The sequence below is a fragment of the Puntigrus tetrazona genome, chromosome 16 (assembly GCF_018831695.1).
Source record: "Puntigrus tetrazona isolate hp1 chromosome 16, ASM1883169v1, whole genome shotgun sequence".
Taxonomy (NCBI): Eukaryota; Metazoa; Chordata; class Actinopteri; order Cypriniformes; family Cyprinidae; genus Puntigrus; species Puntigrus tetrazona.
Genome location: NC_056714.1, coordinates 11,561,854 through 11,589,059, shown reverse-complemented (window position 1 = coordinate 11,589,059; position 27,206 = coordinate 11,561,854). Strand labels below are relative to the sequence as shown.

Below are 27,206 nucleotides of genomic sequence, written 5' to 3'. Positions count from 1 at the left end.
ACGGTCGATGTTACAGCATCCAGACACAGGCACGCACACATTTAGCCATCAAGCTCAGTGTTATGATTCACAATCCAGCTGGGATTTGGGTCCTGGAAGTGAGCGTTTAGGATAAGTTAGGAACGTGGTTCTTGATCAGATCGGAAATGCTGAGCTTAAAAGTGTCACAGGGGAATGACTGGACGTTCACGGCTGGGCTGTGTTCCTCTGAGGACCCGCCAAAGTGTCCCTGAGGTGATTTAGCACCTCGAGCCCAAGAGGGTGCTCACATCTGTCAGGGGTTTCTGGAGAGGTGCTGGCATGTGACTTACGCCACGGAGAGGTCATGGACATGTTGCGTTCTTTGATATAACACTGTGAATGCCTCTCGGATGTCTGACTGAGTCAGGAGCAGAAGTCAAGCGGATCATTTCCCTGCAACGCTGTGCTGGAGGGCAGTGTTTTAAAGATCCACTCCATCATTTCGCATCATTAAAACGTTTAACACATAAGTAATTGTTTATATTTAATGAATACATATCACACAAAGACTCTAGTCATATCGGTAGTCTCATGAAAGCGGTTTTGTTTTATGTGGATCCGGTCGTCATGTGTTCAAATCACATGGACAGCTACTTTTATGTCAGTAATCGTTCTGTTACTGGATTCTCGGAATACACGGCTGACTCTGAAAAGCACATTTCTACATTAGTATCAGTTATTAAATGTTTTCTTTTAGTCCATGCTACATCCACACCAGTAGATGCCAGTACATGTTCAAGACAACTGCCGTATCAGCCAATTTAACGTTAACAAAACCAAAGAGAGATTTTTATATCGGATCGATATTAGGAGGTAATTTATCAGTGTCAGACAACATTAGATGTGTTGGTTGATAGGTTTTTATATGTGTATGCTTGTTGTTAGGGCTGTCACTAATAATTATTTTGGAAATCAAGCAATTAGATGATTGTTCAGACAATAATTGAGTAATCAGATAATTTTTAGTGTAAATAAAAAAGATAAGCGAACAATAGACTTTAAAATGACTTAAAATACACATAATATAGCATCAAGGCAACCATAATTGGTATAAATAAAATATCAAAAGCAAGTAATCATGGCTTTATTTTTATTTTTAACTGGTAAAATGATCAAATATATAATGTAATAATATAACCATAGCTTTTGCACATTATGTATTATATTAAAGATAGAGTTTTTATATAATAATGCTAAAGATAAACATATAGTTTAAAAATTGTTCTCAGTATTAAAGAATAGCAGATTCCATACCACAGCTATAGCAATAAATCACTTTCAGAACGATTTGTTTTTGCAGCTGATGAATAATTAAAACATCGACACCCAATCAGAATAAATCATGTTTGTGCAGAGCATCATTTACAGTGAAGATGCATGTCGCCTATGCTCATACGGGCCTAAATAAAGCGCATATTAAACCAGCAGCCCACATATTTATTTAACTGAATCACAGCCTTTCACAGAATTCACTAAAACTAAAGAATCTAACAATGCATTTTATGGATTCTTGTCCCACTTCATTCACACACTACATTTGCTGTGATGTAAGGTTGAGATGAATATTTCGAATAATGTAATCTTTAGTAATTCTCAAAATCAATATCCACTTTTTATAGTATACATTATGAGTAGCATCAAAAAATGTATGTTTTTATCATCACTGTTTTTAATGTGTTCAGGCAAAAACTATAGACTGTGGTCAGTTAGTCAATTATCAGCTCGGCACTAGTAAAAAACTACAAATCAAGACATTTAGTATTGTACTTTATGTAGTTTTCGTATGCCTCACTTTATTTATGCAGCTTCAGTAACGCTACTCTCAGATTAAATACGAGCATACTGTATATTTATAATAAACCTAACAAATGAAAATTAGATTTAGATTTCTCTAAAATGCACTCCTGACCATTCTAGATTGCTACTGACACCAGCATGAATCTCACTGTAGTCACATTCAACACCACGGGTCCAAAGTGTGTGGATATAATCCCCCCCCCACCACCACATGTACAACGTCACATCAGGTCGTACTGAAGGAATTCCTTCTGAAACAATTACCTGAGTGTTAAGCCCTGGTTGTGTGGGTATTATACGAGAAGCAGGTGTGGTAATTTGAGTCATTTGTGGCAGCGTAATGATGAATGGTGTCAGGAGTAAACAATCGGACCGAGGGAAGTGGATCTACTGCAGAGTAAGGAGAATTTAGTTTCATCATAAAAGAATTCTCCCTTCCTCTATTTCACTCCGACACTTTTATGCTTTTTTTATTTTCTAGCTTATTGCGGCCGTGGGCCACGTGCTGATTTATACGGTCTGGCAGGGATACAAGGGACCCTCAAGAGACCAGGCCCTCCCTCCCAAAGCTCCACGTTCTCACACACACACACACGCGCGCGCACATACACACACACACACACATAGAGCTCGCCCACTGGGCACTTCCCTTTTCTTCCTCTAACAAGATATTAGTTTGGTGCAGTTCTGGCACTGTTATCCATCACGTCGAGGGGTCTGTGTGAAACACTGCGCCTTTAAGCACCGCACGCACTTATTTAAAATGTGTCTGAGGAAATCGGTTATGCCCATTCATTCAGGAACAGGTTACAATGGTGCCATTTTAAGGTGGTTTCCTCTAAGGGGCTCTTTGTCTCAATAAGTGCAATACAATGGGCCATAGATGAATAGCTACAGGTTAGAAGTGAGTGAAAACGTATTGTAATGAATGCGATTTAAGTTGAAGGTGCGATCCAAAACCCATATCTGTTTGATTCAAGCAGGGTGCTGATGAAACAATGTATACACCGTATAATTCTGGTTCTCAGATGAGAATAGTGGGTGAAAAAAGAGGGATACGATTGAAGTGTTTCTTTTGTTTACTGCTTGTTCATGAATCAAGTCTGTGTATTTGTGGTGGACTTTTTTTTAGGTGTGTTTGCAGGTTACATCGATACATCAGCAGGTGTTGACAAGAGTGTAAAATTATTCATTTAACTGTTTAGTTCAAAACACAGATTCTATAAGCCCACATTACACGTCTATAAGCAATTATTTAGCAACTGGTGAAAAAAAAAAAAAATATATATATGTAAATATATATATATAATAATAATAATAATAATAATATATATATATACTGGAATGTCTTGTTATGAATGAAATGGATCTGGATCTGGTATGTTTGCCATTGTCACATGACCCACCAGTACAAGAATGAAAGTGGCTTTACTACCATTCACAGCTCTCATGGGATAGACCTTAGTGAGGACAGATACTGAATTTTATGTAGATGAAAATGAGACTGTAGTGCTGGAGTCAAGACCGAGACCAAGTCAAGAATAAGACTAAGTAAGGGCTCGAGAGCAAGACAAGGCCAAGACAGGGTGGGACTGAATTAAGACCAAACCAAATTATGATGTAATGTAAAAACATGATCTCATACATTTTTGCAGACTTTTTTGAGAATTTGTATTACTTTTGCTAATTTTTGTTTATTCTAAGCCACAATTCCCTTTTTAGCTGAACAATACGTTGCTAAACAATGGTACAGTCTATTGAACACATCCTTTAAAAACACTGTAAATTCAGACATACTACTCTTTTACATACTGTTTTCACCTACTTTGTAGTATTTCGAATGAGGGCAGTTTCTTAATGAATAAATCATTGAATTATTCACTCATCTGATGCATTTAAAAATGCTGATTCATTCAGGAATTAATTTACAAAATGCCACGTAAAGAACATTTAAAAACAAAGAACTGCTAATACTGTGTCTTGATTTTAACGTTGTATCACAATTGTGCTGTCATCACAAATACTCACTGGATCAATATTTAGCAAAAATACGCTTTTGTGATACCGATTAAATATATGGTTGTGAAGATACATTCCCTTTCTTCAGTACCTTTCATACAAATACATTTAGTATGTAAGATGCTATATGTATATATCAACCCATTATAATATGAAAAAATCTGAAAAAAAAAGATTGCAATATAAAACATATCTTTGGATTTGCCCTCTAGAAGTATTTGTGAGATGAGGCCAACCTGATGCCGTTTAATACCCAACCAAATGACACTCGGCTCACGAGTCACTTCACAGCACTGCACACACAGTAATTTCTTCATCTCCAGCAGAAATATGCTCTCCCGCCCGCAGTGACGGGGACCCCATCCGAGCGGAACCAGGCAAAGGTAGCCTGTCAAGGCTGATGAATGGGGGACATGCTGCATCCAGATTCATTTCCCTGCCGACAAGTGAGTGACGGGGAAGATGTCTGGCTTTGGCAGCGGTGGCATGGCGGGCTGTTTTTCAGATGGAGCTGAATGTTGAGACAGGACACATAGACGAATCCCCTCCCCTTCACTGCAGTCCGGATCTGATGGAAGACAATGAGTTATTGCAAGGTGATAGAGCGTATATATTGTATGAAAGACACAAGAAGCCTTTGAAGAGGATCTTGCTTGTAGATCACTGTACCCGTGTCTGTATGTTTGTAATTCAATTTCGAAGCAAGCGGCTGTGTGTTTTTGCTGGCATCCTATCACAACACATTGTAGGATCTTCTATTGTCTATAGCTGCTATCTTTTGTCACGCACATTTTTGGGTGTCTGGTACAGTTGGTGCACTAGACATGATTTTTATTTCATATTAATGATAGGCTATAATTGTCAAGTATACATTTTTATTTGTAAGTTGCATTCAAAATCCACTTGGCTTAAAAATCCAACATTGATAGTACATTAGTTTTGATTTATTCATTAGTTTGAATATGATTTTACATGATTTGCTTACAGCTCACTTTGTTTAGATCGACCTTCATGTTTTTGAACCTTTTTTAATTCTGTTAATTAATTGCGATTAATCATATGTGTACTGTGTATAAATGTATGTTTGTGTGTGTGTGTGTATATATATATATATATATATATTTATATTATATATAAATTTATAAAATATATTTACACATATATTTATATTATATTTATATAAATTGATTTAATATATAAATAACATTTTTCTTTTCTTATATATATATATATATATATATATATATATATATATATATAGTATACACACACATATATGAACAACAACTTTATTTTTAAATGTGATAACGCCACTATTTTCTTTTCTAAATATCATATGTTTTGTCAAAGCGTACAAATCCACCAGTTTTCACTGAATCGCCAAGTCATAAAATTAAACAAGTTGACCATCTGAGGCTTTTAGTGAAGCTTTCATACTCCGTATAATCTAGGTAATTTTGCAGTTGTACGCTGTTTTTCATTTCCAAACATTCACTTGCGCCATTAGGTTAACTGTAAAATAACAAACAATTACTGTATCCGATGTGATTGCCGGGAATGGTAGCTTTTCATATCGATCCATTTGTACATGCATATAAACTCAATAAAGATCAAATGCAAGCTGAATAATAGTAAATACGACTGGGATGCATGTATGAGTGAGCATATGTATATTGAGACGCAGTCGGTATCATAAAAAGTGCTGACAAGCCCTGAAGCAGATGGCGGTGTCCCCTGTGGAGTCATTCCCCTCTCTGTCACCTTTTGTAGCTTCTGTTTGTGGAGAATTCATCCTGCTCATTCAGCATGAACAGATGACCTCCACACACTATGATGAACACAGAAACACACACACAACAGATTCATAAGCATTTCTCAAAAACTAACTAACACGTACGGGGATAATATTTTGCTCCCCGGTTGATTTTTAACCATATAAAAACAGTACTTCATTGTATTCAGTTCATTAACATATATTGAAACTATGAAAACACTGCTACGCAGTCAAATTCGACGGATCAATTCCTAGAATGTTAGAACAGTTAGAATTCTCAAATGTCATGGTTCAGAACCTTTAGAAAATTCTGCTTTCCTCGTAGATCCCCAGCCCCCGTGGAGGACCTCTTGTTGAAAACCCTGGCATCAGATGTAAGACAGCGTTCGCTCCAAACTTGTTGAAGGTGAAGGTCTGCTCAGTTTTTAGTGCTGTCATGACAGTGGAGCGGGACTGACAGCCATGGCCATTCCTGCTCCTCTTCCCCCGTGGCAGCTCAAGGTTAACAGTCTGTAGAAGAGGGAAACAGACAATTACAGACTAGTCAATAGCTCTCTCAGAGTGGAGCTATAGTATAACGCTGAAGTCAATAGCAGCATCTGAAATGGCTTCCTATTAGCTGCACGTTGCAAGAAATTTACTGTCACAATACTCCTCTCATTTGGGAGACAGCAAAAGAGGCCCATCGGGTCTGCTATTGACTATTCCCTAAAGAGGCAATCAGTAATTTTTTTCTCATTACTAACGTTTTAAAGAAATGAATTGTACTTTTGACAGATGTGTAAAATGGTGTACACTCACATGAGATAAAGGCTCCAGTTATATCAGTGGTTTAGAACATTTTCAGTTTTCAATTTTTAGCAAAAAGCAAATAATTCATGGGTGAAAAATATGTCTTTGAATAGAGGGTACAGTAACAAAAGTAAAAAGTTTCTTTTGCGAGTGGCTACTGTACGTCCACACCACTAGGCGCCAGTATTACATGAGATGACCGCTCTATAATCAAGTGCAACATAAAAACATAAATGTAAAAATGGTGTACAATTGAATAACTTGCTGTTTTCCCAAAGAATATTCTGTATAAATGGCAAGACACTGGACACCGGATGTAAAATGGTGTTTGCATATAAATGTTTCTTAGCAGTATGTTTTTTTAATTGCCAAAAAAACCTGAACTGTTTTATTTATCAAGCCATGTAGATCAGACTGTATAATCATATAAGCATATTTCTGCCCTCAGCTGTACCTTGTCTGACATTTTCTGTGCCCTTCAGCAGCTGTAGCAACAGTGTTGCCAAGCAGTAGCTCATTAGCATTTAAAGAGACGTGCACTGAAATGGGTCGCTGTGAACAGAGCTGTTTTTGACAAAGTAAAAAGGTGTTGTTTTTTTTCATGACCATTGAGGAGTTAACTAAAGTATGTTGCAGACATTTCATGAGGACCCTTTCAACTTGTTGAAAACGGGCAATCGATGCCTCCTTTAACAATGCATTCACCATAGTTTTCTTAACACCGTGCAAGGTGATTTTTTTTCTAGAAAAAAATCATTTCCAGGCTGGAAATAATCGCAGTGGAATAGTGTATCTGCCATATTCCTGGACCTGGTCTCTGCCCTAAGCCCATAATTGGACTGGTCTGTCTTCAGCAGGTGAACGGCGCTCTCATTTGAATATCAACCATGTCCACATGCTGGCGGCCATGACAGCTTCATTACCGCCGTGTGTGAAAGTGACGGGAGGGGTAATGCATACGGTACACTCGGGCCCACTGTGCTCTGTGCCTTCACACCCACAATTTCTATCTCTCTCTCTCTTTCTCGCTCTCTCTCTCTCTCTCTCTCTCACACACATCACAGACAACTCGACAAACCCTGTGTGGTTTAATAAGACAGCTTCAGCGGTGTGTCCTCTCAACCCCAATTTGGTGTGCTCCCTGCCGCCCTCGCTGGTCTATGCTGAGTAGAGGAGGTCCAAAGGTGACTTTACCTGTCAGTCATGCAGCCGGGAGCCCTTTGTTTCCCCGATTATGAATTTATAATGAATATCACCCTCACCTCCGGACGACACAGTAATCTAATTAATGTAGCAAATGTGTCAGACGTGTTCTAGCTAACGGCGTATGACATTAGCATAGCATAGCTTCCTTTAGCGATCTGTAGAAGCAGATGGTGTACAAGGCTTAGAGTTCAATAGGAATTGCTTTTTACAAAAAGTACTTTTTCAGTTAACAAATGAACATTTAAATAGATTTAAAGGTAAAGGGGGTGCTAACCACACATGACACAGTAAAGCAATATAGTACAAAAGCTATAAAAGCTAAAAGTATGTTCATATGAATATCTGTGCTTGATCTGTTAATGTATAGTCAAATATTTTGTTGATAACTTGCCTTGTGCTATATGGAAAAAGCAGCATGTCGGCATAGCATTTATTACACTTATTATATTTTATATTTATTATAGACTTTTTTTAAATGCATAATTGTAATTCTCAATTGCAATTAAATGAAAAGTGAAAATTTATAATACATTAAAATATACTTAAATATATAACTTTCATTCATGCAAACATATTTGTATTTATGAACATTTGTTATGAAGTTGAATATATATATAAATTATTAAATATACTTTACAAAACAAGTATACTTCTTTAGATATACTGTATATATATATATATATACATATATATATATATATATATATATATATATATATATATATATATATATATATATATATATATATATATATATATATATATATATATATATATATATATATATATATATATATATATATATATATATATAATGTATTTCAACAAAAGTTAAAAGTCATGATGTATGCTTATGAGAAATTTATTTTATTTCTAAATTAAACTCCTTGCTGTACTCACATTACAAAAACATTTCAAATCAGCACTGTAGTATGACAATGATAGTGACAATGACAATGAGCGCTGTTTAAGAGCGTTAATTCATTTCTGAAAAGTTATTATTTTACATTTTTGGCTTGTGTCTCTATCTGTTGAATCAACATGATTCACTAAGTGAAGGAGCTCACAGAAAAAGATGCTTTAGCTGTTACAATATAATTCAAATGTCACCTTTCAGTTGTTCTGACTGGCCCGCTGAATAAATAATACACCTCATGAAGATGTCACAGCAAGGGCCAAGCACGTCATCTCAGAAGGTGGACAGCATGACAGGCCGCTGACATTAACCAACACAGCAGCCTGCGCCGGGACTCTGCCTGTCAACATGGTATTGCCCCCATACAACCGTTAGAGCGCCTTGTCTGTTTGACGCATACACACCTCCAGACTCTTTTACTGGTATTTGTGCCTCCAGTGGGAGTCTCGGGCCCGGTGCTGCCAGCGCCGCTATCAGGCAGCTGAGTGTGTGCAGAGCCTATTAAGACGGTCTCCATCGTTAGAGAGACAGCAGCAGCTGGCCATCAGGGTTCTTAGGGGAGCTGCGGCGAGCGATGTTCAGGGGGCAGGCGATTAGAGGAACATTTCAACCTGTTGGGCGACTTTGCACATGTGAGCCTTTGCCTGCGGTGTGAGAGGTACAACTAAGACGGGAGGAGACGGGACGAGGGAAGTCTTTTTACTGAAAGTGTCAGTGTGACTCTTTCTTTAAGGTGAAGTGTGTAATTTCTGCGCCTCCAGACAGATTTAGTATGGTTTCCTCCTCAAATTCACAGCATTGGTGTTGTTTCCAGATCTGACTTAAAACGGAGATCAAACAAATTCATGATTAAAAGTAATTCATTTATAGTCTCACCACTTTTATTGGTAAAACATCTATTTTATTGAAATATTAGAATCAACACTATAGCAAACCATGTTCCCTTTTCTCTTAACATTAGGACATAAAAATGCTAATCAAATTTTGTTTTTATATTTCAATATAACTAATAATGATTATTATTATTTCTAAATAAAAACATTAAACAAAATGAGCAATATTGCTTTTGTAATATCACTATTTTACTATAATATACAAAACTGAGTATTTAAGAATACATATAGTAATAAATATATAGCTGCAAGAGAAAAAAGACGTAAGGATTTGCATATGTGTACCTCAAAGTTCTTAATTAATGCATTTATTTTTTATTTTTTATGAATTAGGGTTTTGTAAGCAATACTGAGAACTCAGTTCATGTCATTTATTTTCAGTCATACTCATAGCCAGAGGGCACCCTCGTGCAGAAACTCACTCATGGCGTTCCAGGACATCCCCAGTTTTGTCAACCAGTTTTTCGTTGGATTTTGCGACTTTTCAAACCCCCTTGGAAACATTTTTCCAAAAAAGTGACTTGCGACAATTCGAGCGACTTCTCGGACAAACCTTGCGAGTGTCTGTGACCGACTGTCTTGTTTTCCCAGCGCACACACACCTCTCTCTGGGTCTGCTCTGTTCAGCCAGTGGCTGAGTGGAGCAGAGCTTTCAGTTAAAATACATATTCTAACTCTATTTTACATATAGCCAAAATCACAGCACAGCCATCGTTATAGTATCTAATAGATAAGTACTAGTATTTGATGAATCAGTAGGTACTAGTATCTAATGAATGAGTATTAGTATCTAAAAAAAATACATATTAGTGCCTAATGAATAAGTACTGGCGTCTAATGAGAACGTACTCGTATCTAATAAATAAGTACTAGTAGCAGGAAAATAGTACTAGTATGGATTAAATGTTAAAATGGCTTGCCATAATCAAAGCCTATCTGACGGGGCCTTACTATACCGGCCCCACCGTGACCCTTTGTTCTGGCCTAAATTTTATTTTAATGATTTTAGATATAATTTAGTTTATTTGATGATGCTTGGCTATACTTTAAACCCCTTGCTTGTGGCGATAGAACAGGTCCTATCTTTATCCTCCCGCACTGAAACGTCTCGATGATTTGATATCCCCGTCAAAGCCTGCGCAAGCAATGGACGATTCGAAAAAGGAAAATACTGCTAGCTTCGAGGGCTTTTTTCCCTCTGCGATGAAATGTTTATGGTTTTGGTTCTGCGGGACCGGAAAAACAGGCGGAAGAGCGGCGGCGCCATCTGTTGGTCACGCGCGGCCTCGCGCGACTGTTAAATATTTACGAGAAGGCGCGATTTGTATGACATCCAGACAATGATCTTTTATGGCTAAGTATGGCAATAAAATGGTTTGAGCAGAGATTATTATTAGGATTTAGCTCCGCGAGGGCGGGTTTAAATCACATAATATCTTAATGCTCTGTATTTGCTTATTAGGACGCGGTTATTGCGTTTAGGGACTTCACGCGCGCGAGCATAAATTCCCTCTCGTAAACCTCTCAGCGCGCATCTGTAGTTTTAACAACAAACTGTCTTCCGCACAGGCCACATTATGCTTTTATACATTCACTCGATTGCCAAGGAAGACATTAATGCGGTTTAAATAAATGAATTTATTAGGTTATCTTCATCAGTACAGATTCATCGATACAGAGAGTAAGAGCGCTGCAACAATGATGGTAACTTTTTCCCCGTTGCTTCGTCTCCTCGTGTAATCTTCAGCGTTGAACGTTACGCTCCTCAGCAATGTCTTAGCAGAAAATAGTCCATCAGTCTGATTCACAGTTATCGTCCTCTTCTTCCATGCTGTCTTCAGACTGAGATTCAAAGCGTTTGTTTCCTGAGGCGAAACTGCAGATGGCCTCAGAGACAGTGTAGCGACTCCGGCCTTTGGCGCAGGCCTCCATTTTCTTCACGCTTAGCTGGGACTGCAGGAAGAGATGCAAGCAGCTGTCCGAAAGCAGCACCGGGCTGTGAACCACCCTTGAGGATGCAAGTATATGCAGTAACTGATCACAGAAACCAAAAGCAATTTCAGCTGCTGTGTTTTTTTGAGACCGAAGAGATGAAGAACCAAGATCGCAAGCTTAATGTGTTCTCGCGGTCACGGTTTTGTGTTTGCCGTTCTGTAGATCTAGTTTGATACTCACTCTTCTAGAAATTTCCTGAGCCCTTCCATGCGGGCCCCGATCTCTCTGGCATTGTTGAGACTGAAGAACGGGTTTTTTGGAGGAAGTTTGGGTAGATGCGTTCTGCAATTCAGAGACAACAACAGAAGTTCAGTTTACGTTTGTCAAATAGAAAATGTCTAATGAGTAAACGTTTATTTTAACATGGCTACAATACAGCTGCATAATATGGTAATTAGCATACCAGTAAGCATATTGGTTGTTTATTATACTTATAAAGCACATATTAATGCCCGACCATATTCTATTCAATACCTAAACTTAACTACCGTACTTGACTAATAAGCGTTAGTAGCATTAATTAGGAGTTTATTAGGGAAAAAGTCATATGTTAGATAATATTGGTTCCCAAACAGTGACCAAAAGTGTGACCAAAAAAAAAAAAAAAGAAGAAAAACTTACGCTTATGCTAATTTTAATTACCAAAAATTACAGCAAAATTATTAAAAATAATCTAAAAATATAAAAGAAATAATAAATGCTTGCTTTAATGAATATTTATAAATGCTAAAGTGGTAGTAACTAGTAATTAGCAACAATAAGCAATTAGTATTTTTTTTCATTTACCAGGATACAAACTGGGTCAATGCTTCGATGACCTCTAATTTATTTATCAAAATAACAAATGTCAGACGCTCATATTTATTTGTTAAAAAATACATTTGCTAAAATGTTTCTTTCATTCTTTGCTCAATCATCCTTCTATGATGATCGTGTTAATTTCTGTATTAAATTGTACAAAATCTATCCAGATGGGATAATGCATGAAACAAGGATATCGATGAAATTGTCTAAAAATGTGGGTTATGACATTTTCATAAAGTGTTTAACATCATTGACCCAATCACAAACCATTAACCATCAGCGATCGAAGTAAACATCAATAACGGGACGCGTGGTTACATACATGAGCATGGCATTTTCCTGTAGCTTTTTTCTTAGCCACACGAACTCGCTGTATCTCCGCCGCACACAGGAACTCTTCTTAGTGAAGGCCAAACTGTTTGTCTGAGTAAATGTGAAATAAAAAGAGAGGTCAAGAGGTTGCTGCCCTCTTCATATATAATGTAGCTTATGTTCTCACTGCACTTACATGTATACAGATTTCATAATCCATGTAAGCATGCCAGAAATCCTCTTTCTGGATGCGAGGATCCCTCACCCACACGCCGGTGAATTCCTGCATAAGTCCAAGAACGCTTGAGGATACCTCACGCACACGCTCACAAACTCAGACTGGACAAGGACACATGTACTCAGTGCTCAGAGGTTTCAAAAAAATGGGAAGAATAAAAAGGGAAGTATTTTCATGAGACATTGGGCTTGTTGACCAACCGGGGCTGATTCATGGGAACTGTAGACTGGGGAAAAACATCCAAGCTCATTTGGTGTCTCTGACGGACAGCGGTGCTTCATTTTTACCAGCCACCAGAGACGGAGCAGACTAGCGCTGCCATAAAAATAAAAAGAGCACGAAAAAGCAGCTGGAAAAAATGGGTACCGTAATCATAACGCCTGCGTGTTTGAAACAACTACGCAGTTATTCATGTACGGCTTTTCAAACCTCTTGATATCACGGATAACAACGGGTTTATTACATTTAGCTGAAATTAAAACCAAAAAAAAAAAAAAAAAACATGTTCATTACTGGAATTAAAATAGAAAAAAGCAGCAAAAATATATAGACCTGTAAAAAATAAATAAAACAAGATCAAAATAAAAAGTAAACATTTTCAGCATTTTTGCTGTAATACAAAAATATTTCTATTTTAGACAATTCTTAACGTTCTATTATCATAACATTAAATGATTTGTAAAGCGTCGTGATGGAGCAATGATGCTAAAAATTCAGATTTGAAATCATAGGAATTAATTACATTTTAAAACTATTCAAATAGAAAAGTTATTTTGAATAATAAAAATAAGTAACTTTTTTACTGTTACTTTGAATCAAATAAAAGCAGGTTTGGTGAGCAGAAAAAAACACCAAAAAATCTTACCGTTCAAAAACTTTTGAAACAAATTCAGATTATTATTATATGAATAAAATACAAACAACATTATAAAATATCTCATTGTTACTAAAACGTACCAAAGGTAGCTAGTTATTATAGTCGTTTGTTTTAAAACTTATTTACAGAAGACTGACGTAACGCAAGAACAATCACAACACTTTTGAGGTAATTTTATGTTTATTTAAAGCACCTAGAGATTCCTTACTCGAGATTAAAGGTTAACAGTGATCTTTACAGAAAACAGGAAGCGCACGAGATCGAAACTGCAGGACAAACGGCTCAAAACACGAAACCTCGAAACCCCAAACGGCCCGTTTACGCTACCGCTACGAAACCGACACAAAAAAAAACGTGATTGTATAGGCTACATTCTAGAATGGGCTTTGTGCAAATCTTCTACCTGCGTGTAACCCTCGCAGATCACGGGATCCGTCACAGTATAACTTGAATAAGTGCGCGGCCGGGGGGTGGGGGGGATAACAGTACATCTACACATCAAACAGTTGCTCTCTCTCCGGCAGGTTTTGTGCCACCCGGCGTCATCTCCTATGCGTAATCACAGTTTAGATCATAGTAACGAAGAGGACAGAATGATAAACGTCACGAATGAACTTTCAAACAACGGAGCGAGAGATACGACGACATCTGAATGATTAGTAAACCACGTAAAACCATGCACTACAGCAGAGCCCTAGCGCTCCGGTCACATTTCTACAGGTCGGTGTGCGGGGAAGAGCTTCACATTGGAGTGTGGATTCGCACACTTTGAATACACGGTACATCAAACGGTAAACCTATGCCACAGTGTTTGTGTGTGTTTAAAGCTGCCGGGAGGTACAGTAGTGTCCACTGCTACATATTTCTCTCTCACTGCTCGTCTTCTCCGTGCCAGGTCAGCTTGTCCTCGTAAAAGCGGATCACCATCTCTGGCCACCTTTTACTGGCCTCTCCGGCCGACAGTAAAGCCACCTCGTCGGCGTTTTTCCTGAGACGAAGGAAAGCGTTAATGGACAAATACAGGAAATCAAAAGCGCATAATCGGCAGCTGCAGACGTGGATTACAGCAAACTGCTCTGCGCGCTTTGCTTTTGCTTTCATCCTTTCTCTCCGTTTTTGTTTTGAAGAGAAGCATAGGCACGAAAAAGAAAGGAAACGGCGGTAACAGCTCAGCGTTAAACAAAAACTAAAATGTTTTTTAGCCAACTGAAATGAGCCTAAAATAAAACAGGAATATTAGGCAAAGCACTTGGCGAATAGCGGAAATAAAATAAGTTTGGGTGCAAAAATAACTATGAAACTGGAATAAAAATTCTTTTAGGCAAGAATTTTAAAACAGTAAAAAGTATACCAAAATATTATAAAAATGACAAGAGTATACAATGAATACAGTGCATGTAAAAATAGCTAAAACTAAAAATATAAAAAGCTGATTTAAAATATATCATTTTAATAATATAAAAGTGAATATAGAAACAAATATTATCTCAGTGATATTACATTTATATATATATATATATATATATATATATAAATATGTATTTTCTGGTTTCAGTTTTGTCATGTGCTTGTCATTGTTATTGGTGTTGGTATATAGCTTTTGTTCAATTTTATTTCAGTTTCTGTTCCTTTATTACATTACGTTAAGATAAATTATGATTCTAAATGTTGTTTTGGCAACTAGATGAACAGAATTAAAAAAAATGCATTACAGTTACTGTTTATTTTAGTTTTATAATATCACTGATATTGTGGAAATGACAACAAAGCTTGATGCTTATCTAAACAGCTTGCCAGTACAGACGCTTTGATGCGAAGCATTAAAGCCGAGTTAAAATGTAGTTGCCTATAAAAGCCTGATCTGATAAAAAAAAAAAAATATCAGTGCATTGATTAAATATTTAAAAATAGCATCACAGCATTCAAAATTAAGAGTGTAGAGAAACTCCACATATGGTCCAGTGTAGAAATTGTACCACTTGATGAGGAACATGAGCTCTCCTTGTTGATCTGTGCATCCGATGATGCAGTCTGGTTCTGGGTTGCTGGACTGGCCTGCTGGGATCTCGGCGTTATGATCATCAACCTCCTCGTTCCCCCTCTCGATGAGCTCCTCCTGAGGCTGCTGGTGAGCCTGCATTATTCCAGACACACAATCAAACGATCATAAAGCCTGACGAGAGGGATGCATACGTTATATATATAGTTTTTGGAAAACATGTACAAGACTAAAACTCTGTAGCAAAGGTGTTTAATCCTGCTCCTGAAGGTCCAGGCTGCAGAGTTTAGCTCCACCTCCTCTAACAATCCCTTGATTAGCTGGTTTAGGTGTGCCTGATTAAAACTAAACTCTTTGGAAACCGAACTCCTTTGCTCTATACAATGCACTTACAGTTATTCATATTATGGCAAGCATTTGGTAGTTATCTAACATTATTAAATTTGATGTATTTTTGGGGTACAAAATGCTCACTAATATGGCAACAGTAGTGAAGGTAAACGCACCAGTACAGTATATAAAGACACTAACCATATCAGCATCCAGCTCGGTTAACTCTTGCTTGGGCCGGACCTCCAGGTCAAGAGACTGACACCCCTCTCGTTCGGTCTCTCCTGAGACGGTTAGGTTTCTGAGAAACTCTTCTATCAGTTCAGGACAGTCCAGGTTGTCCTCTGGCTCCCAGGTATTCTCCGCACTGTGGAAAGCACGGCAGACATGTCATATTGTGGTAAGTATTCCTAATACCTGACACACGGGCAGCGCCCGTTCCAGAAACTCACTCCGTGAAGCCTTTCCACTTTAGATAGTATTCGACTTTTCCATCGTTGACTCTCCTGCGGATTATTTTTTCCACCGCAAACTCCTGGACGACCGTCGTCTCTTCTGCTTTCCTGTTTTTCACATTCTGCTTTTTCCTCATGATTTCCTATTGAACAAAACCACACTTCAATAAGGCACCTTGTTAAGTGTAGCAATTAAAATGAGATCATTTGACATGAGGGGAGCTTAGGGGAAACTAGCCAGTGATGACAATTTAGGTTTGTCAAAATATAGGCCTTAAAGGGAAAACTTAACAAAAATGACACGCATAGAACACACGTGCAACGCTGAGGTCGAAAATAATAATACTAATAATAATAATAAAAGCATTTTCCATTGAAACGAATGCATTTGTTTTGTTTGCTCTTAATGTGTCAAGCGATGACAAGAGGAGCAAACGGGAATTTCTTGGATAAACAATGGCAACAATACGTCGCTGCCGGAGAAGTCGCCGCTTATATGCTTGACGTATCGTTTCCCACGAACTAAACTTTCTTAGTCGCGGACCGAGCAGGCTAACGTTATGAATGACTTCGTGTATTAAACGCTATCCTTTAGTTTCTACGCCACTGATGTGAATTCGGTAAGAGCGCGTGCCCACCTGGCGAAGCCTCGCGCGCTATTCTTTATTCCCACTGCTGCTGATTAACGCTCGCTCTGCACGAAACGACGCGCCGCGTCCACACGGAAGATCACGATGCAGCTCTGTAACCGAGCATCGCTCACTGCGTAGCTTTCGCGGCCATGGCTTTACTGTTGTGTTTACATAACTTTTCATGAATGAGTCAAATTAAACATGGCCGATTGGGAGAAAGGGGAGGAAGTGGTTTCAAAGGGAAGAGGTCAGTCCAGGAAAGCCGGGGGAGGAATCCTTAAAGGCGCATCCCGAGAGCAAGACACGGCTGAATTTCTCAGTGCGCACAGACACAGAGTTTTCTGTTTTCACGCGCAGGACGTGTTCAGATGTGTTAGCTTCGGCTTTACTAGCGGCTAATAGTGCATTTGGAACAATTTGCATTCGTATTGCCGCCTTTGCAGCTTTAATGCCAGTTTTTGTGAGCCGGAAAAGAACGTCGGGGATTTGTTGCACGTGGAAACTTTAGCGTTTTGGTTTGCGAAAGACAGGGAAAGTAAGATACGTTGTGTTGCTGTCACATATGTAGTATTGTCAAAGGACACTGGAGGGCGCATGCGCCACTCGTTTTGTGCAACCCAACAGCGTGGGTTCAGTGATCTTAGATTTATCAGTGTCATGTAATCGTATCAAAAAAAAATTCAGTCTCGGATTAAAAACGACCTTTAGACCTTTTGTCTTATAACAACAATAATATTGTTATTAACAACAACGATAATAATATTGTTATTATGATTATAATGACAATAATAATAACAATTGTTATTGTTAAAATAATAATCGTGAAACAATATTAATTATTGTTATTATTATTCTATAGATAGTGTCTGGTTCAGACTGTAATCAGTCAATATTTGCATTAAGCCTAAATAAGGAGTGGGATATTAGTATTAATGCGGATCTTTAGATCCACCCACGTTTAAGGATGATGCGCTCACGTGATCTCATGCATGTATCAACCTATGGTTGAATGGATTTATTTAAAAAAAAAAAAAAAAAAAAAAATATATATATATATATATATATATATATATATATATATATATATATATATATATATATATATATATATATATATCACAAATATTTACGATCAGATCTGAGGCAAATTAATACATATGTTTTATGCAAAAACGCTTTAATAATAATACAATCAGTAATGATGGTAATATTAGTCGAAGAATGCATCTAAACCTCTTCTACATAGGAGAGTTATTTTACAGTGTTAATAATACGGAGCTCTTTACTTTAGGACGCTTAAACGTAACTGACCACTGGTTTCGGTGTAGAGCTAAGCCCCTCCCACTTTAGGAATGATTGACAGTTCTAAGCTTTCCAATCAGAGAGGCTTTTGAATCGGATTGGTTCAGTTGTTCAACCAATAGCAAAAAATAAATATTTGGTTGAGTTTCACAAACCTACCACAAACAAATTCTTATTTTTTTTATACCTATTATTTTAACTTAATTTACTTTACATTTACTTGCTTAATATTTAAACTAGCAAACTGACAAAACGAAAGCCACAAAATCCGGACTTTCTAAACTTACTTACTTGATTTCAAACCAACCCTTGCCTCTTTTATCTTCTATACTGTGTCCGCAAGAGGTCGCTATTATCCATTCATAAATCTTTTGTCGTCTCCATTTGCAGTAGTTGTTTTGTTCCTCATAAAAAGTTTCATTTTTACGAGATAACTGGTAAAACTTTTTATTACATTTGTTAAAGCACATTTAACATTCATTTAAGTTTGCTTTATTTACTTTATAACTTCTTTAGTAACTTTATAACTCCTTTTGACATTCTGTGAAACTGCTATACAAGCTATTTTTTCAACATCAGTTAAGTTTTTTCCCCACCTTTTTAAGGCAGTTTTTTATTTTTTATAATTCTGTACTGCACTTAACAAACGCATTTCATATTCAATGTGTTATGTAAACCATGCTGTTACATCTTAAATGTGGTGTCAATATAACTTAATATAATAATAATAATAATAATAATAATAAAAAAAAAAAAAAAAAAAATATATATATATATATATATATATATATATATATATATATATATATATATATATATATATATATATAAAATTATTTTTTTATTTTATTTATTTATTTTTTTAATGCTCATTGTCATTTCATCTTCATAATGTTTTTTCTTTTGTTTTTTAGGCAGAAACGATCCCCTCTGTACGTTCTGTGTGTAGGAGGAGCTGAGGGCCCGGGTCCATAATGCTTGACAGATGGGCTATAGAATGAGAGGTCTGTAGCGCTCAGCGAAATCCCAGATTCCCTCTCTCTCTTTCTCTCAGTCCTCCGGTCTGCTCTCCATCTCCAGCAGTGACAGTCCTGAGTGGGCCGTATGTGAATACGTTCTTTAATGCAGCCATGTCTCCTGTCAGGGTAGAAATGTGTCCAGATGGAGGGACCCCACTGTGCAGGCCTGGCCCGCACTCGAGGGGCGAGGAGGGTTGATGTGTGGGGTGGGGATCCGGTCTAACTGGACTCTTTCTCAGCGTGAGGGTTGCCGAGTTTTGCACGCCACCGTCCCTCGGCTCAGGTTACAGGTACGCTCGTGCCGGCCGTGTCAGACATGTTGTTTTTTTGTGGCTTGTCAACCCCATGAACCCTGAACAGATTAGTTTGAGTTCAATTTAATGAAAGTGTTCTGTGGAGCTTAATTCATCCAGCAGTTTGTGAGAGGGTCAGCTGATTTACACCAAAGAAATCTGAACGGCTGACATTAAATACGATCGCTTCACCTGTGCATCTCAGAGCGGACACTGACCAGATTTTCTATAATTATCTGCTTCTTTTTCTGCTTCTTCATAAAATTGAATTCCTCTAGAATATTCTCAGAATATCAGTCCTGACGTTGAAACCTGATGAGGTTTATTTGAATTATTTTGTTCTGAAATTAACTAAACATTTCAATGTATTCAATTTATTTATAAAAGAAAGTTATTTATTTCTTCAACACAGGAATAAAGCATTTTCCACCGTATTTGAGCGAATAATATTATTTCTTATAATACTTATTACTCATTCACTCCTACTTTGGCACAAATTATATTACTTTTAGATTGCTTTTATAATTTTACTGAAATGTTCTCTAATTTTTACAATTTATTCCTAAAATGTGTGACTGATGTAACAGCATTTACACTTTGCACTTTAAAAAAACAAAAAGGTTAATATTATTTTAATATATTTTTTTATTAACACTTTTAAAACTAAATTCTACAAACATTAAATTTGCTTAGTGCATTTAAAAACATCTTTTATTTAAAAAAATTATATTATTGTTAATATTTATTATTGGCTCGCTTCCTATGCACAAAATAAATGACCTTTCCCCAAAAACGTAATTCCCACAAGTATTAGCTATCTTATTTTTACAACTTTATCTTGAAATTTTATTCTGACAAACGGAGGAAGAAATATTATGCATTTTAAAAAAGCGTTACTTTTTAAGTGCGCAACTGTAAAATGAACAAAAAACTAAAAATAAACACAGGATCTTATAATTTGAACAAATATTATTGTGATCACTTATTATTGGCTAACTGCTACTTTGGCTTATTTCCATTCTATCCAGTTACTCCTTTTTATTTATTCATTGAATTTTAATGCGTGTCGAAAGAGGCTTGAATTCAGCTTCTCACTGCAAACTCGCAATCGTGGATGTGATTCAACCTCAACACATGTCAAATTCCGCCGCGGATGAATCGGAGAATGGAGCGAGCCGGGGAATCTCACTGAAAGCGCCTCGCGGTCTTTCCCAGCAGTGTGTTTGTCAAAACTGTGGGTTCTGTATGTTTTACCGTGTATATCTCGCTCGCCCATCGCACTCTGCCTCTCCGTATCAGCGCTCGGATCACCATTATCAGCAAAGTGTCGGCTACACTCAGAGCAGTCATCTGTCATTCTCCTTCTCTTGCTTTGAAAAGCCCAAACCTGACACCGGCTGACAGCCTCTGTTGTTTACCCAACTAGAAGGACACGGGCGGTTGTTCAGAGAACATGACACGGCATACTGGGCGGCAATATGGCGGACGGCTGGGCCCCCTCATCAGCCGGCTCTCAGCACCTCCGTCAAGACTCAAAACCCAACAGAGTATCAGGTTCACGGGCCCATATTTAAGCAATCTGAGGTTCACATGATGATTTGGGTAAGGGACTGGGGAATTGAAACTGACATTCTGCTGGGGGAGAGACCGAGGAGTTGAGGAAAGACCACCTGGGTAACCTTTCATAGAGCTGTCCTCTGGTGCCAAAACACCCTGGAATAATATTCTCCCCCGTGCTCCGTTTCACAGTCTTGCACTAAGTGCTAAAACAGTGCCAGGACGTTTGCGAGAGTGTACGGTTTTAGTCGTTTGATTAAAGGAATCGTTCAAAATAATCCGTTTACTCACGCCCGCGTTGTTCCAAACGTGTTTGACCGGTCTTTGTTTTGAGGGAAATAAACTAAATGTTCCTGAAGAAAGAGCTGGGGACAAAGAAAATCAGTGGAAGTAAATAAAAACCAACACTGTTTGATTGCTGCATTTTTCAAAATAGAAATACGTGGTTTGGAACAACATACGTTTGGGTGAAACATCCCCTTGAACTGGTTAAGGTTGTTCACGAACAAACAAAACAAACTTCTAACTAATCTAACGCTATAATACTAATAAATCATGGGAACACTAATGCATGTATAATGCATTATAAAGGTCTATTAAAGGGTATGATGTATTTATAATGTGCTTTGTAGTACATTATATATGTTTTAGATAGTTATAACCAAATTCAAAATGCGTAATGTAACAAGTGTTATAATGTATTAAAGGAGTTACAGTTATTCATGCGATTATACAATACATTATTAAGTGCATTAGGAGTAATTCATGCATTAAATCTACTTTTTATATTGCAAGACTTTAAGTAAAGTGTTACCTAAATCATTTGTGTGCAACAATTTTATTTATAAACAATTTATTTTCCTATTTTCCTAATATTATATTTAATATTATAATATTAATATTATATTTAGAAGATATTTTGAAGAATGTCTACAGTCCAAACAACACCGGAGCCCATAGACTTTTAATGAATGCAAAGATATCTTTTTTGCATTCCACAAAAAGGAACAAAGTCACGCAGGTGTGGAGAGTAATAACAAAGTCATAACTTTTGAGTGAATTATCCCTTGAATATTCTGTGTGAGAGATTTGAGAGTTGTTGTGATCACTGAGAATAGAAATGTCTCTTTGGCTTGTGGGAAGAATGACAACAATGAAATATTGTTAATACGGTGTCTTATAAAATCTTATAGAGGCTCCACGGTCATAGTTGGGGACTCATGGGTGCCTTTACATACTTGAATGGGGAATTCCAGGCCGTTCTGCCCACAACAACAGACCTGGTGGGAATTGGCAGCTGTCTCACTCTCTCTGTTTTGATGGCTCTTTCTTGGTATTTCATTCCTTAATATATATGTTGTGTGTGTGTGTGTGTGTGTGTGTGTGGGTGTGTCTGTGTGTGACAAGGCTTTTTGAGAGAGTGAGCAGACATCCTGTGTGTGACAGGGATCACTTTTAGCACAGCACTACACTCATTTCCCTCGTCCAGCCCACACACAATCCTTTCATTCACTCTAATTAAGACTGAACATGTGCATGTGTGTGTGTGTGTGTGTGTGTGTGTGTGTATCTAAAATGAAAAGATTCAGGTGTTTGTTCCATTTTAGTTTCAGCTCTGACCAGATATCTCTTACCAGAGATCAGGGAAAGCGAAAGGCTGAAAAACACGTCAAATGCAAACAATGAACTGAAAATGTGTAAAATGATCACCTCCCTTATGTTTTCTTGTGTGTGTCACTTGGTAGAAGCTTGCCAAGGAAAGCAGATGTCAACGCTGGCACTTTGCGTGACGTGACTTCATCTTTGAAAACCGTGAAGCAAACTATGCAAGGTAAAAGAAAATATGGGTACGTTAATAAATACAGGTTCGCTTTTCAATTAGAACCACAAACCTCAATGTTGCATGCTGTGAATTATTATTAAAGCCATCAAACCAGATACTCCACAATAAAGTTATTTGTGCATTTTTCCTAATACGTTGAAGTCATCTTAATATTTATGTATGTATTTATTTGTGTGTATTAGGTTTATGCGACCTTTATTACAAAGGTTTGATCTTTAGGCTGTTACCGTTGACTTTTGGACAATTTTGGCATTGTTTTGTCCAATGTAAAATTTGGCAAAGTAATAAAGTGTCAGGCAAGGGTGCATTAAATTGATCAAAAATTACAGTAGATAGTTATAATATCAAAATATTTCTATTTGAAATAGCTTGTTCATTAAAGTATTCTAAAGAAGAATGTATCGTAATTTCTACAATTGATTTCTGAAGGACAATGTGACACTGAAGGCCACTAAATATCTTTGCCGTCACACGAGTAAGAGAATGCTATCAACCTCAAACCTCTGAAAGTTAATGTCATTTTTGATCACTTTAATTATAAAGAATAAAGAAGAAACTGCTTATATGCAAGGCTCTCTGAAAGCTGGATAGTGCTGTCCTGATACAGACTAGAACCTTTAGTCAACTCTCTGCTCTTTCTCTTAGACAGCTTAAATCCTTACATCCTTCAGATAATGCTGAATAGATTTGGGAGAAAAAAAGTGAACGGAATCAGTGGAAAAAGTACAGCCATTGTCCACCGGCACCCATTACGTTTTCTCAGAGAGCCCTTTTAAAGCCCGTGATTACTTTTTCCGCTCTGCTCTGCTTTTGAAACCAGAATCTGGCAGCGCTGGTTTGAGCCGCGTGTAACACAGTCCAGCAGGCGACATGTTGACCTGTGACTTGACAGGATATGCCATGAGAGGTAACAAGAGCGCTGGATATGCCTCAGGCAACTGAGAGCCTGAGCTCTCACATGCATTATTCAAAGGCCCGCCTCCAGGGACAGCAGCACTAATGGTCTCCATGAGAATGTACCTGATAGCAGGACTGCGGTCCAGTTCATTTAGCGTCGCGGCACCTCTGGCATCCAGCTTCATGACAACATACATGGCTCAGATTGCTGGCCGCATACAGCCAGGAAAAGCACTGAGACTTGAGAGTGAAGTTTCGCTGTGAGAAACTGTGGTGAAATCAAAGTCTTGAGTGTAGAGATGTATAGCATATTAGCATGCATGTTACTAGAATATCAACCATTTTTAGCGCTAGTTAAGCACATAATAGTACCTTATTCTACAGTCCTAATCCTACCCAATACCTAAATTTAACAACTACCCTACTAACTAGTAATAAGCAGCAAATAAAACGTATTAAGGGAAAAATAGTAGTTAATAGTTACCTATTCTAAAGTTTTACCCTTTTTGTTGTTTTAGTTGCTGACTAAAACATATGAAGAGCTGCGTTTGCGAGAACAATGATAAATCATGTTTTTCATTTTGGATTCCAATTTATTTCAATCAAACTGCAGCTGGGTAATTTTGATTTGAAAAAATAAGACAACTAACACAACCAAAACATCACAGCGCACTAAAATAATATGATTCGGATACATTTTGCCAATAAACTCTTCATATTCAAGTTACATATAGTTATGTAATGAATATGGGTTTAAAGTACACTTCATTTGATTTTTTCTTCTTCATTTGGTATTGTCATCACAATTAGAGGACATGTTAAGGAATTAAACCCTCTTCCCTTTTTCAAGGGATGTAAGTAATTGGACAGTCGACTCAAAATAGTTTCATGGGCAGATGCGGGCTATTTGTTATTTCTACATCACTTGAGGAGGTAAAAGTTGATTCTAAGTGTGTCACTTGCATTTGAAACCCTTTCACAACTCTCCAGGAGGTAGATGTGTCACTGTCAGAGTCTATCAAGAGAAGTCTTCATGAGAGCAAATACAGAGGGTTCACCATGTAAACAGGACCAGATTAGACTTTGCCAAAAAACATCTAAAACAGCCATTCCCACTTGGAAAATCTTTCTTTGGACGACAAACTGTATCAGAATGACAGGAAAAAGAAGTATGGAGAAGGCTTGGAACAGCTCATGATCCAAAGAATACAATGTCATCTGTGAAACATGGAAGAGTGTGATGACATGAGCGTGCATAGCTTCCAGTGGTGCTGGGTTGCTGGTGTTTATAGATGACGTGACAGAAGACGGAGACAGCCGGAAGTGTATAGTGATATACTGTCTGCCCAGATTCAGCCAAATGCTGCAAAGTTGATTGGACTAGACTTCATAATACAAATGGACAAAAACTAAAACATACAGCAAAAGCAATCCAGGCTGGTGATTGAGCACGCATTTCACTTGCTGAAGACAGAACCAAAGCCTGGTAAAGCATTATATAGTAGGAAACACAGGTTCTGGTGATGTCCATGAGTTCCAGACATAAGACAAAAGACATAATCATTGAATTCTCAACAACAATAACAAAAGAAAAATGTAGTTATTATTTATATTATTTTTATTTGTCCAATTACATTTGACCTCCTGAAAATGAGGGGACCGCGTCTAAAAATGTTTATAATTCCCGAGCATTTTATATTTTTATTCAACCCTTGAGTTAAAGCTTAAAATCATGCACTTTAATCTTGATTATTTCCGTGTCTGAATGCATTCCCGACTGTATGCATCGGTTGTTTTCTATTTTGCATGTATTAATATATATTATAACAATATATTTTATAAAGTTTTTGTCAGTGTTATCATTTTTGTCACTATAAATCAAAAAGCCTAACATACAGTGACTGCAGGTTTATGTGTATTTACATCTTTTTGCTTTTAACACCAGCAGCCGTCATTTCAGACACGCTTTTGCGTTCCGAGGAAACAGATAGCATTGTTTGTTTCTATTTGTTGTGATTTCAATGTTGGAAAGCGGTACTCCAGTCGGGACTCAGTGACTCCTCCGTCTCACTCCAACAGGTGTTGATCTCCCGGCAGGCCCTGACAGGAAGTTTCCGCAGCTCTCCACCAAACCCATTGGAGTGCACATCAGCCTGACGGATGGATGAATGACACCAGTGAAAAAAGAGCGCTATCCTCCGGGCTAACCCGCTCAGGGTGAGTGACAGGGTGCAGACGGGAGAATAGACCGCCTTTGAACCTGAAAAAACTCTTTTTCCTCCCTTTCTCAACTCTTTTCTCCCCCTTTTCTCTTCTTCAAGGTGCAGATTCCCCCCCCAAACTCTGGCCGATCCTCTCTTTTCTCTGTGGTGGCGTTTTGTTTCGACTGGCTAAGGGTGCGTGTGTGTGTGTGTGTGTGTGTGTGGTGGGCAGTGCAGGGTGTGAGGCGTGTTAAATGCTCTCCTTTCAGAGGCAGAATGTGTCAGTCAGCTCACAGGCCCTGTTTTGTTTGGAGCTGTCAACTCTTCTGGAAGAGGGAGAGGAAAAACCGGGGGAGTGAAGAGGGAGAGAGAGAAATCAGAGGGCAAGCGGAGAGGGACGTGTGGGTGTAGGGAGAGAGACAGCTGGGAGGCCTACAGGAGAGCCTGACCTCACCTCAAGAGCAAAGGGTCACTGGCAGGCCACTCACAACTATTCCACAAAGCTGAAATGAGTTATTGAATGCTCAGCCCACAGCAGAATAACTCATACAGCTAGGAGAGCGAATGATATACAAAGTATAATAGCAACATAAAGGTGTTTTGTAAAAGAGGAATGGTATACGGCAAACTTAAAGCAACAGTACTCTCAATAAAAAATAATTCCTGTCACCTTCATTTGGTCCAAACTTGTATCAGCTTTCTGTAGCAGAATGCTGACGCAAAGATTAAAAGTAAATGATGACCATGGGGCTGTCAAACTCAAAAAGTGACAGGCATAAAAGTAGTTTATAACTTTCACGTCTTTCCATATATATATATATATATATATATATATATATATATATATATATATATATATATATATATATATATATACTTTTACATTTTTCTTTGAAAAACCTTGTGAAGAAACATCCCAGTTCACTAAACAGAATTGAAAAAATCTGATTTTCTGTATACTCGCCTTCTCTACCAATGGTTTGCCAAACAACTAGCCCCGCCCCCAATTCATGGCATTGGTTGAGCCAGTGTTG

At 37.7% G+C, this 27,206-nt stretch overlaps 2 protein-coding genes and 1 long non-coding RNA gene across 5 annotated transcripts; 1 reads left to right on the top strand and 2 right to left on the bottom strand.

The window, feature by feature from the left end:
- Positions 1-11,036: 11,036 nt before the first annotated feature.
- Positions 11,037-13,271, bottom strand: snx10b (sorting nexin 10b). Of its 2 annotated transcripts, XM_043260350.1 has the most exons (5): positions 12,968-13,271; positions 12,726-12,868; positions 12,540-12,640; positions 11,594-11,695; positions 11,037-11,426 (listed from the first exon to the last, which is right to left on the bottom strand). In XM_043260350.1, exons 2-5 carry the CDS (start codon positions 12,816-12,818, stop codon positions 11,213-11,215), a joined length of 510 nt encoding a protein of 169 aa, XP_043116285.1. In that variant the 5' UTR covers positions 12,819-12,868; positions 12,968-13,271; the 3' UTR covers positions 11,037-11,212. The 2 variants fall into 2 exon arrangements, with proteins under 2 accessions (XP_043116285.1, XP_043116284.1); XM_043260349.1 differs by having other exon boundaries at positions 12,726-13,270.
- A 534-nt stretch (positions 13,272-13,805) lies between these two features.
- Positions 13,806-17,299, bottom strand: LOC122361125 (chromobox protein homolog 3-like). Of its 2 annotated transcripts, XM_043262089.1 has the most exons (5): positions 17,067-17,297; positions 16,426-16,571; positions 16,175-16,340; positions 15,621-15,778; positions 13,806-14,632 (listed from the first exon to the last, which is right to left on the bottom strand). In XM_043262089.1, exons 2-5 carry the CDS (start codon positions 16,563-16,565, stop codon positions 14,515-14,517), a joined length of 582 nt encoding a protein of 193 aa, XP_043118024.1. In that variant the 5' UTR covers positions 16,566-16,571; positions 17,067-17,297; the 3' UTR covers positions 13,806-14,514. The 2 variants fall into 2 exon arrangements, with proteins under 2 accessions (XP_043118024.1, XP_043118023.1); XM_043262088.1 differs by lacking the exon at positions 13,806-14,632 and having other exon boundaries at positions 15,090-15,778; positions 17,067-17,299.
- A 2,023-nt stretch (positions 17,300-19,322) lies between these two features.
- Positions 19,323-26,182, top strand: LOC122361126. Its single transcript, XR_006252859.1, has 3 exons — positions 19,323-19,366; positions 22,977-23,062; positions 26,051-26,182. It is a non-coding gene; the product is annotated as an uncharacterized LOC122361126 (long non-coding RNA).
- Positions 26,183-27,206: the final 1,024 nt, after the last annotated feature.